Genomic DNA, 11,580 nt, shown 5'->3' with positions numbered 1-11,580 from the left:
TTCTGTTCGTGAGCGGGTTCAATCATGATTTTCTTTTACGAGCTTCCCATGATCCAGAAGTGTTACTGAAATATAAACCAACCGGGATGTCAAACGCGATTTTGGCGAACCGAATCAGTTGGTTCTACGATTTCAAAGCGGCCTCACTCACTGTCGATACTGCGTGCTCCAGCGGCATGGTTGCTTTTCATTTAGGATGTCAAAATTTGAAAAACAAGGAAAGTTATATGTCCGTCATCAGTGGCGTAAACCTGATCCTTTGGCCGATCGCCCTCTCGGACATGTCACATCACGGCTTTCTTTCGCCGGATGGCCAGTGCTACAGTTTTGACCATAGAGGGAACGGCTATTCTCGAGGAGAAGGTGTAGGAACTGTGATTCTTAAACGACTTTCTGATGCCCTGAGGGATGGAAACGTAATCAGAGCCATAGTCCGCGGAACTGGAGTGAATCAGGATGGCCGCACGCCTGGCATCACGTTGCCAAATGAAGCTTCTCAAATAGCGGTGATCCGTGAAGTTTATGAGCGAGCTAAACTTGACCCTGAAGATACACTCTTTATTGAATCTCATGGCACAGGTACTGCTGCTGGTGACCCGATAGAAGCTCGTTCAATCGCCCAGGCCTTTAAGACAAGTACCAGGAAGGATCCGCTATATATTGGGGCAATGAAGTCAGGGATTGGTCATCTCGAGGGAGCTGCTGGTATTGCAAGTGTTATGAAATCCGTCATGATGCTTGAGTCTGGGATTATCCCCCCGAATATCAATTTCGAGCGTGCCAACCCAAAGATTCCTACGGAGAAATGGGAATGTTTGCTTCCCACTTGAACCAACCCCATGGGCCATCCACTGGGGCGAAGAAGAATATCGATCATAGTATGGGTTCGTGACAATGCCATGCTATCTGATGATGCTTCTTCGTACTTGAAGTCACTAGGATTTGCCGGCATCCACAGAACTAGCCCCGTTCCACCGACTCCAGATGATTTACAACGCTTGCTTGCTCATTTTGATTCTCTATGCAAAAAAGAATCAGAAAATGTCTTGCCTGCCGCTGAATATGCCAATGGTGCTAGCCCGACGGAGCACGAGGGCAAAGAGGCAGATCATGTTAGAGTGACGGAAACCGATGCAATAACTGGCCACTCTACATCCCAACCCCTACTTTTCCTCCTATCAGCCTTCGATGAAATTGGAGTTTCCAGAAATGCCGGGGTTTTATCGGCGCATTTAAAATCCTTACCACCAATGAAAAAGCCTGGGAGCACCCAGTATATGATAGACTTAGCACACACGCTTTGCAAGCGATCGCGGTTCCCATGGCGAGCATTTTGCACGGCATCATCATTAGACGAATTGTTGCATAACCTTGAGTTCAAGTTATCGAAACCCGTTCGAAGTAATAAACGGCCTGCTCTTGGCTTCGTTTTTACCGGACAAGGTGCCCAATGGTATGCCATGGGCCGCGAGCTTCTGGCCTACCCGCGTTTCAGAAAGAGCATTGAGGCAGCAGATGACTACATAAAGAGTTTAGGAAGTACATGGTCGTTGTGTGGTACGTAAATTTGGCATATCATTGTTCTTATTAAATCACATACGTCTTGCTGATTTTGGATTCAAGATGAACTACAACAAGATCAGCACAATTCAAAGGTCCATGAACCTGCCATCGCGCATATTGCGTGTACTGCCCTGCAGGTGGCTATTGTGGATCTATTAGCCAGCTGGACTATCTTTCCCAGCAGGGTTGTGGGACATTCGTCTGGGGAAATAGCTGCAGCGTACTCTGCTGGTAAAATCGGCCGTAAATCAGCTTGGAAAATTGCATATTTTCGGGGGGTTGTGTCGTCTCTTCAACATCACACCAAGGGCAGCATGCTTGCTGTTGGTATATCAGAGCCCGATATTGCTCCTTATTTGGCGCGAGTTCATGAGGATCTCCAAGGGGAGCTGATCATTGCTTGCTATAATAGCCCAACGAACCTTACGATATCAGGAGATGAAGCAAAGATTAACGCACTAAAAGTACTACTTGATGCTGATTCAGTGTTCTCCCGAAAATTGGCGGTTTCAAATGCTTATCATTCCAGCCATATGAAAGCTGTGGTCAACGAATATTCTATGCTTTTGGAAGATCTCATATCCACAGATAAACTTGAACCCCCCCAGGATACCCATATGTTTTCCTCTGTCACCGGCGCGCTAATAGAACTGAACGACCTTGAACTAGCCGAGTACTGGGCTACGAACTTGATATCACCAGTAAGGTTCGTGAACAGCCTTTGTGCAATGTGCTTCGAAAACATATCAAAAGGCCAGAAATCTGTGCACATGGACGGGACCGCTGAGAATGTGTTCGTGAACGATATCGTGGAAATTGGGCCACACGGTGCCCTTCGGAGTGCAATCAAGCAGATTTTACAGACACAAAATACGCCTTCAATCGGTTATCTACAACTGCTGGACCGCAGCAATCCGGGACTAGGAACTATCCTCTCAGCAGTGGGTTCATTAACTAGCAAAGGCTACACCTTTGATGTATCCGATGCCATCAACGCACCAAATCCGGGCCAGCAACAAATGCTAGTCAATCTTCCGCCTTACAGTTTCGATCACTCGACCAGAGTATGGTATGAGAGCAGAGTCACCAGAAATCTTTGCTTGAGAAAGCATCCAAGACATGATTTGTTCGGCACTCCAGTGGCTGATTGGAATGCCGAAGAACCACGCTGGCGATATTTCATCCGGCTTTCAGAGAATCCGTGGCTACGAGAACATGCTGTTACTGGAAGCTATATATACCCTGGCGTTGGATATGTAGTCATGGCGATCGAAGCAGCGAAACAAATTTGGGATCCAACTATCACTATTTCTGGTTATCGTCTCCGTGACGTGTCGATTACGACAGCACTCAACGTCCCAGATACGAAACAGGGAGTTGAGGTGATGATATCGATGTCGCGCATGGATGAGTCAAGCCGAGAGAAATCGAAAATATGGTGGAACTTTCGCATCGCGTCGTTTAACCCTACTGGAGACGAGTGGATTGAACATTGTACGGGATATATAACTATCGAAGCTCCTGCGAAGCTGAATCCAATTGATAATGGTCAGGAAGCTGAAAAAGAGTCCGTCGCGTGGCAAAAAATGCTCAAAACGGCATTCAACACCTGCGTGTCCCCGTTGGATATGACTGAGATGTATGATAAATTGAGCAATATTGGACTAACACTCGGCCAGCTGTTTCAAAATCTGTCCGAAGTTAAGCTCGCACAAGGCTCAGGAGAAGCGACAGGAACGATCACTATTCCAGATGTCGCTAGCTCCATGCCAAAAAAGTTTCTATATCCGCATGTTATTCACCCATGCACGATCGACAGCATGCTACATTTGTTCCTTGCATCCGTCATTGATAGCTCCGGGCAAAACACGCTTTCAACGCTGATGCTACCTACCTTCATGAAGGAAGTGTGGATTTCCTCAGATATTACCAGCAATGCTCGGAGTACGTTTCGTGGGTATAGTAAATCTATATCAATTGCTGCTCACAAATACGAGACCGATATCCTCATTTGGGATGGAGCAGTGCATGAAGGCCGCGTCTCCATAAAAGGCCTCGTTGCATCTCCTCTTTCAAATTCCGAGTCAATTGCCAGCCAGGCCATGAAGATTTGTCATACTTTGGAGTGGAAACCCGATCTCGACCTGCTTAAATCGGGCCAACTAGCTAATACATCATCATCAGCCGCTCTTACCGTGCTTCACCAAAGAGAGAAGGTGCAGAACCTCCAATTCGCCAGTATGCTTATGATTACGGGCGCCTTGCGCGAACTTGAGGGCATATCCGTGGATATGTATAAAGGATACTTGCAAAATTACTACCACTGGCTTCTGGAACAAGTCACGGCTCTCCATTCAGACTCCATGCCTCACCTACCTCTTGATAAATGGATCAAGTACAAAGACGATCTCCAGTTCAGAGAAAACCTTCTTCGTAAATTGACAGAAATGGGTCCAGATGGAGAGTTCTGCGTCCGTTGCGGATCCAATATCGTTCAAGTGCTAAAAAAAGAAGTTGATCCCCTTTATCTCTTCTTTGGGATGGATGATCTTATAGAGAAAATCTATGCAGGAATGGTAGAGTCTGGAGATCTCCGCCATCTGATAAAGGCGTATGTTGACGTTATTGGTCATAACCGAACTGACCTCAACATTTTGGAAATCGGCGCCGGAACTGGAAGCTCGACAGCGACATTCTTGGAGACTCTCAGCCCCCTCCCCGATCCGGGGCGAAAACCCGCTGGGTCAAAGATCGAAAAATATACGTTCACAGATATCTCTGCTGGATTTTTCGAAAGAGCCAAAGAACGCTTCCAGAATTGGCGGAGTATTCTTGATTTTCATACCCTGGATATTGGCAGACACCCGAAGGAACAGGGCTTCAGTGGCTCTCAGTACGATATCATTGTTGCTGGAAATGTCTTACATGCTACACCAAACATTAGGGAGACCCTAAGGAATGTCCGATATCTTTTGAAGCCCGGAGGTAAGTTGATAATGTGCGAGGGTATCAGGCTCGACTTTGTTTTTACGGGGCTGGCGTTTGGTCAACTAGAAGGCTGGTGGCTTGGTGTGGAAGACGGTCGAAAATGGAGCCCTTGGCTTAATGAAAAAGAATGGAATGGAGTACTTCAAGAAACTGGATTTGCTGGTGTCGAGATTGCTTTCAATGACCGATCCGAGCCTGATTTACATTTCATGAGCGTCTTGGTTTCCTCCGCTATAGATAACGAAGATATCAGAAGGCCGCAGTCCTGCGGAAACACTGATTATTACATCCGGCGAGTCTCCGTACGATTTCCCGTGTGTCCTTGCCGACGAACTGGTCAATCGATATGCGCTTCAACATTGTTCGGTCTTGAAGTATACCGAAATCAACGGCAGGAACCTTGACAACGCACTATGTATCTCCTTGATAGAACTGGAAAAGTCCGTACTGTCAAATCCCACTGAAGAGGAATTCGATAACATAAGGCATCTTCTAGCCACTTGCAAAGGCTCGTTATGGGTTACCGGAGACATAACAGCAAGTCCAGAGTTTAATATGATCGCGGGGCTCATACGTTCCTTGCGCTGGGAGCGGGACCTGGAGAGCCCTAACTTGGTTACGCTCTCTATCTCTAATCCACAGCCAGCCCGAAAAGTACTATTGCAGGCTATTTTAGACGTCTTCAAACACCAATTTGTTACGCAGAGGGAAGACAAGGATAACGCGGAATATCTCCTAAAGGACGGTGTTATCTTGACTAACCGGCTTGTCGATGCGCCAGAAATGAATGACTACTTGACTGCAAAAGTCTCTAAACTTGCTGCGCAAATGATACCACTTGGGGAAGCCGAAGTCGGCCGACCTTTAAGACTTACAACAGCAGCTCCCGGGATGCTGAACGCACTTCAATTCGAGACTGATCCCAACTGGTATGAGCCTCTCGGTGAGTTCGACGTTGAAGTCAAAATCAAAGCTGTGGGCCTCAACTTTCGTGATGTAATGATAGCCATGGGCGAGCAGAACTCCGTTACCTTTGGGAGTGAAGGTGCCGGGGTTGTGACCCGTGTTGGTGCCGCTGTAACGAAAGTGAAAATTGGCGATAGAGTCGTCTTCGTCGATGGCGCAGGCAAAACTGGTACTTTCCAGACGTACGGGCGAGTAGCTGAGGACCTAGCTACTATGATACCAAAGGATTTGGAGTTCGAAGTTGCTGCGGCTTTGCCTTCCGTCTTTATGACCGCAATATACAGCCTGTATACACTAGCCGGGCTAACTAAAGGTGAGACTGTGTTAATTCACAGCGCAGCAGGCGGAGTGGGACAGGCGGCTATCATGTTAGCAAATCTTGTCGGTGCTGAAGTCTTTGCAACGGTTTCAACCCCCGAAAAAGCTGAGCTACTCATGAGAGAGTATGGAGTCAAACAAGATCACATCTTCTCTAGCAGAGATTGGGTGTTCGCCAAAAGCATCATGCGGATTACGAACGGTAGTGGCGTCGATGTTGTATTAAACTCCCTCTCTGGGGAATTCCTCCGTCGAACATGGGACTGCATCGCGCCGTTCGGGAGGTTCATTGAAATCGGGAAGAAAGATGCGCAAAGTGATGGGAGAATTACGATGGTAAGCACACTCAGCTCTACGCCATTGTCCTAGTTAACGAAAATGATACCTCTATCAGAGACCTTTCCTACAAAACGTTATGATAGCAAGCGTCGACCTTTTGACGATGATGCGGCACCGTCCAAAACAAGTGGTCAGCCTTATAAAAGAGACTATTCGCCTATATACGGAAGGGAAGATTAAAGCACCATCACCCATCAAAGTCTTCGACTACTCTCAGTTGGAGAAGTCTTTCCGCTCACTACAATCCGGTAAAGGCATGGGCAAATTTGTGATTGTTGCAACCGAAGATGCAGTCGTGCCCGTGGTACCACCACCGCTAGCCCCAGTGAGGTTACGTGAACATGCATCCTATGTCCTTTCAGGAGGTCTAGGTGGCGTTGGGCGTAGTGTCGCTTTATGGATGGCTTCCAAGGGCGCGAAGTCTTTGATCTTCCTCTCACGTTCAGGTTCAGCTAGCCCTGCTGCACAAGAGGTCATTCGCGAATTGCATAGTCGAGGAGCCACAGCTCATATATTTTCATGCGATGTGTCTGACAAGGCAGGTTTGGAAGCTGTTCTAAATCAATGCAAAGCCGAACTTCCGCCTATAAAGGGTTGCATTCAGGGAGCAATGGTACTCGCGGACAAAATGTTTGAAAATATGACTCACGATGAGTTTCAAATGGCCAGAAAACCAAAGGTTCAAGGATCTTGGAATCTCCACGTATGTCTTCCCAAAGATATGGACTTTTTCATCATGCTTTCATCCGCAGCTGGTCTGGTGGGCAATCGTGGACAGGCCAACTACACGGCCGGGAATACGTACCAGGATGCGCTCGCTGCCCATCGAGTCGCTCTTGGTCTACCAGCCGTATCGCTTGATTTGGGTGCCCTACTTTCCATAGGCTATATAGCCGAAAATCGCCAACGGCTTGGTAAAGTACAGTATATTGCCTCTTTGATGGGTACCACACGGGAGGAAGAGATCCATGGTATGATCGAATACTACATTACTCCGAAAGGGTCTTCCACGAGGCCTGCGCAGGTCGCCTCAACGTTGACAACTGCGGCGCAATACGCAGCTCGTGGCATGCCTGTGCCTTCATGGATGCATTCGCCCCTATTTACCCAGCTGTCCTCGACCAGCTCCGCCGCTACCGACACGATGGGAAACGACAAGACGGATTCAGGAATCAACGTTACTTCGAAACTGGCAAGTGTAACCTCCATTTCCGAGGCGAGTGACATTATTGCGGATGCAATACGGTCCAAGCTGTCCAAACTCTTAAGTATTCCCGTGGAGAATATTGATACCGCGAAAAGCGTTAGCAGCAATGGTATCGACAGCCTAGTGGCCATGGAATTTCGCACGTGGCTTGCCAAAATTCTCGGTGCAGATGTACCTCTGTTGGACATCTTGGGCACAATGCCTGTTGCGGGAGCGGGAAGTCTAAGTACGAAGGTGGCAATGGCGAGCAAATTGGTGCCAGAGACATTGAAGACGGAAGAGGTCAAGGCATCGTAGGAGAGCGGAGGGCGAGTTAAGGCAAGGACTCACGGGTGGCTACGGTTTTGTGACTATGGTTGCAACCGGTTTCAAACAGGAGAAATCTGTGTTGGTTTATATTTAGGGATATATGTCTTAATTTAATCGGGTCCGGTTAAATGGACACCCCCGTTGGTTAGATGGACACCCCGTACTGCTTTACATAAGCGGTCTAAGCCTAATTGAGGAAAAACCCTTGGTGAAATGGACACCCCTTGCTACCTTACATAAGTGTCCGACCTACCACTCACCCACCCAGGGGCCAGCAGCATCATGCTCAACAAGGCCAAATCCTTCAAATCCACAATAATAAATTACAAGATTGAGATTTTGATAGCATAATATCTATATTTACCTGTTCCCTATGTCATCACTGCTCATCCTGTGATGGGGGTACTCTGTCGGAGTACTCTGTACCTATGTATGGCGGAGATGCCACGACCTCGAAAATCACGGGATCGGGTTATCCTTACTCCGTGCCAGGTATGTTTATATAATATAGATTCCGCGCCAAGAGTTGAAAGGGGTGTCCATTTAACCAAGGGTTATTACCTAATTAGGCTTAGCGCTCTGATAAATTGCTTATGTAAGGCCGTATGGGGTATCCATCTAACCAACGGGGGTGTCCATTTAACCGGACCCAATTTAATCTAGCTTCTGAACCACACCTAGTTATTTTAGGGCTAGTCAGCTGGGCTGAAGAAGGAAAATCTGGTCAAACTTATGCAGACATCTTGATCCTCCTTTCAACAAAACATCCGTAAAAGCCATGCGACACTATAAATAGTTGAACCGATTAAATTTATTTAGAAACTCTCAAACTAAAGGGCCAGATGAATGTCGAACAGCTTAGTGCAACTGATCTGAACGGAATTCCTCCATCTGATATTCCGTTTCAGAGCCGTATAATTGTTCCTCCACGTCGCCTTGACGCCGTTGAGCGTTAGTAAGGGCCGCATAAGTTGAGCTTGTTCTGGAATATGGGGTATCACAATCAATCGATCGCAGAGGAGGATAGTATCTGCGATAAGTAAAATATGCTATAAGCAGTCCCAAAAGAGAACCACAAGTCACATCATATACGTCATGCCGATAATCTGCCAGTCGTGACATCGCGATCATGAGTGCTCCGAGGAGAGGAGCGGCGGAAAAGAGGAAACGGGCCAAACCTGAGCGAGGGCGAAATACATGTAATTGGCCTGCAAAGAATCTATTTCCTCGGGGCAAACGAGAAGATTAGTAAAAGCTTTGCAATATTTGCAACAAAGACGAGAGTTAAGGCTTGAGCATACAAGGCAAGATATCCAAGTCCACCAAACGCGAAACTGCTATGTCCGCTGGGAAAACTCCTCCATCCTTCATGAAGGATGTGATGATCAGTCTCTAGGCACACACTAAAGGAGACGAGTGAACGTCCTGGTGTGCCCTTTTCAGGCTTGCACCGAGAGATCAAATCTGGCCTGGGGCGTCCCACGGCATTTTTTATCACATCAGTCAAAAATGAGGTAATGATGAGCGTTGCTAAGAACCCCAGTATTGTGACATGGGCGAAATGAGAGCCATGGTTTGTGACAGCAGCCCATATCGCAATTACCAACAGTGGAATGAAGCCAGCATATATAACGGCCCATACTGGATAGACGAGTGAGTACGAACGCCGGATTCCGAGGAAAACTAGAAGTGTGCCTACCGACTGGCACTCTCTCTATAACCGCAAATGGGAACTGTATGGAGCCATTGTCTAACGAGAACATTCGATGGAATGGTTCTATGAAAATTTGGATCTAGGTTCCCATCAGCTACTCGTAGCAACAGCAGTAAGGCTTTAGATAACTCACCATACACCATCCTGCGGTGACAATAGCAAGGCTGATGTAGTCAGCGGCGTATGATCGATACCAGAACCGAGTCAGGGCGCCTAAACAACCCGGTCTGCTCGAAATGCCAGAGGGTTTTCGGCTCCGGGACGTCGTATGGTCATTTTGGGCCATTGCGCAAGGGAAGGACATGGGATAATATTATCAAATCATAGTATCTGATCATTGTTTGCGCTTCAAACTAATCGCGCATCCATTGCCACCGAATATGCCCAGCAGTTCTTCTCCTGGCAGCAAGATTGACAAGCTGTCAGTTCCAGGGAACATCTCAAGCCGCGTCTCAGGAGTTGACAGGTGCTGACTAAGCCCGCAAACTCCGGCGCGAACTCCTTAACTTGGTCAAACCAGCACTTGTGAACTCTCACCAAGCAAAACAGTTATCAGTGATCTCAACATGGAGGAGGGGGGCCGTCAAAAGGGCATCACAGCTGCGTTTCCCCCGCCGCCGCCATTCTGGAGGCACTTTACTCCTGAAAATCTACAAAAACTTGAGAAAGCTAAGAGAGAAGCTGGGCCCCAAACCCAGAGCCACAGATGGACTCCCCAAGCCCTCCAGGCTCTTGAACTTCCTCCGGAGCTTCGCTACCTTGTTCCACCGGAATTCCCAAAAGAAGGCTCATATTCTCTCTTTGGCGAATCACAGTCGGTATTACTTTACCATTCCTCCATCTTTATTTCCATCCGCTGACGACACCACCGGTAGCTATCAGGAAGCCTTCCATCACTTGAGGAACAAGGGCTAGAACAGCTTTTCCCCTCCAGCCTTACGGATGAAGCTGCGGGCCCATCGCCGGATCACGCATACTATCTTTTGAAAATCAGCAAATCCCTCCTGCTCAACTTTTTGGAATTGGTAGGCGTATTATCAATCAGCCCAGAACATTATGAACCCAAGGTCGATCATATCCGGAGCTTATTCATTAACGCGCATCATCTACTGAACGTGTATCGTCCACATCAATCTCGAGAGTCACTGATTACGATGATGGAAGAGCAGCTGGAGAAGGCAAAAGAGGAAATCCAGGAAATGGACCAAATGAAAGCATGTGTTGAGCGTTACCTCAAGGAATTGGAGACAGAAGGGCGAACCATATCTTATCAGGGCGAGCTAGAGGGGACAGCAGAGAAACTAGCGGCTGCAGCCGAGACCAAAACAGCCGAGCCTCACTTGGACGGCGCCCAGGAAATGTGGGATCTTCTGGATCAGATTGAGAACAGCTGAGCTCCTACGTCTATATTGACACGGCTTCGATATCCAGAGGAGTACCGCTTTGCGGCTCTCAGCTTGGCTGTGCGGCTTTAAACCTGCTAGTCAGTCAAGGCTTGCGCTCGCCTACCGTTGACCGCTTTTGGTCGGTAAAATCAACACAACAGCCACATTCCTAGACTTACGATCTACATCCGCGAAACCAGTGGGTATCAATAAGCAATCCTGCGATGCGCAGTCATTGCTAACTCTTGACTGCGCCTGAGGAGCCAGATTAGATTAGGTCTAAGCCCTACCCTGCCAGCTTTAGTTAGCTCGTCTTAGTAATCACAGAATCCTTTCGTCTCATCTTTTCCAAATTCAAAATTCGAGCTTCTCGTCCGCACAGTTGCAATGCAGGCCCATCCACGGAGTAATCCGATACTCACGCTGAGGTTCCGATAATAGCTAACTCTCGATCAGGACCTTGATGTCTTGATAATGGACTGGGTACGTCAATGTCTTTCCTCTTAATACATGGATCAACACCCAAAGAAGCTCATGTCTCAATGATGATTGATGCTTTATCAATATGTTTCAACCCCATATGAAAGCAAATCGCTTTTTTGATTTTAAATGCATCTACATATCTGAATTTGGCCATTGTTTCAACTATTGCGGTTCTGTTTTTGGTTTATTCGTGTGTTGCCCGACTAACTCGATCTTAAGCATCACTCCCAATCCATGTCGATCCACGGCTATTAGCTGATTGGAGATGGTACTGCAGGACGTATTAGAGCAATTTTGTATGGCTCACC

At 47.5% G+C, this 11,580-nt stretch overlaps 3 protein-coding genes across 3 annotated transcripts; all 3 read left to right on the top strand.

The window, feature by feature from the left end:
- Positions 1-839: 839 nt before the first annotated feature.
- UREG_01317 (uncharacterized protein) lies at positions 840-7,678 on the top strand (the record flags this gene model as incomplete). Its single annotated transcript, XM_002541755.1, has 5 exons — positions 840-1,557; positions 1,624-3,507; positions 3,748-4,865; positions 4,993-6,171; positions 6,230-7,678. The coding sequence occupies 5 exons, from the start codon at positions 840-842 to the stop codon at positions 7,676-7,678; spliced, it is 6,348 nt and encodes a 2,115-aa protein (XP_002541801.1).
- Positions 7,679-8,118: 440 nt separating this feature from the next.
- UREG_01316 (uncharacterized protein) lies at positions 8,119-8,646 on the top strand (the record flags this gene model as incomplete). The annotated part of the gene is made up of 2 exons (XM_002541754.1): positions 8,119-8,182; positions 8,510-8,646. 2 exons carry the CDS (start codon positions 8,119-8,121, stop codon positions 8,644-8,646), a joined length of 201 nt encoding a protein of 66 aa, XP_002541800.1.
- Positions 8,647-9,970: 1,324 nt separating this feature from the next.
- Positions 9,971-10,798, top strand: UREG_01315 (uncharacterized protein; the record flags this gene model as incomplete). Its single annotated transcript, XM_002541753.1, has 2 exons — positions 9,971-10,222; positions 10,280-10,798. The coding sequence occupies 2 exons, from the start codon at positions 9,971-9,973 to the stop codon at positions 10,796-10,798; spliced, it is 771 nt and encodes a 256-aa protein (XP_002541799.1).
- Between the last annotated feature and the right edge of the window lie 782 nt (positions 10,799-11,580).

This window comes from Uncinocarpus reesii, genomic scaffold, assembly GCF_000003515.1.
Source record: "Uncinocarpus reesii 1704 scaffold_1 genomic scaffold, whole genome shotgun sequence".
NCBI classification, from domain to species: Eukaryota; Fungi; Ascomycota; class Eurotiomycetes; order Onygenales; family Onygenaceae; genus Uncinocarpus; species Uncinocarpus reesii.
The sequence above is the reverse complement of the archived record's forward strand: the minus strand, read 5'-3'. Positions and strand labels throughout refer to the sequence as shown.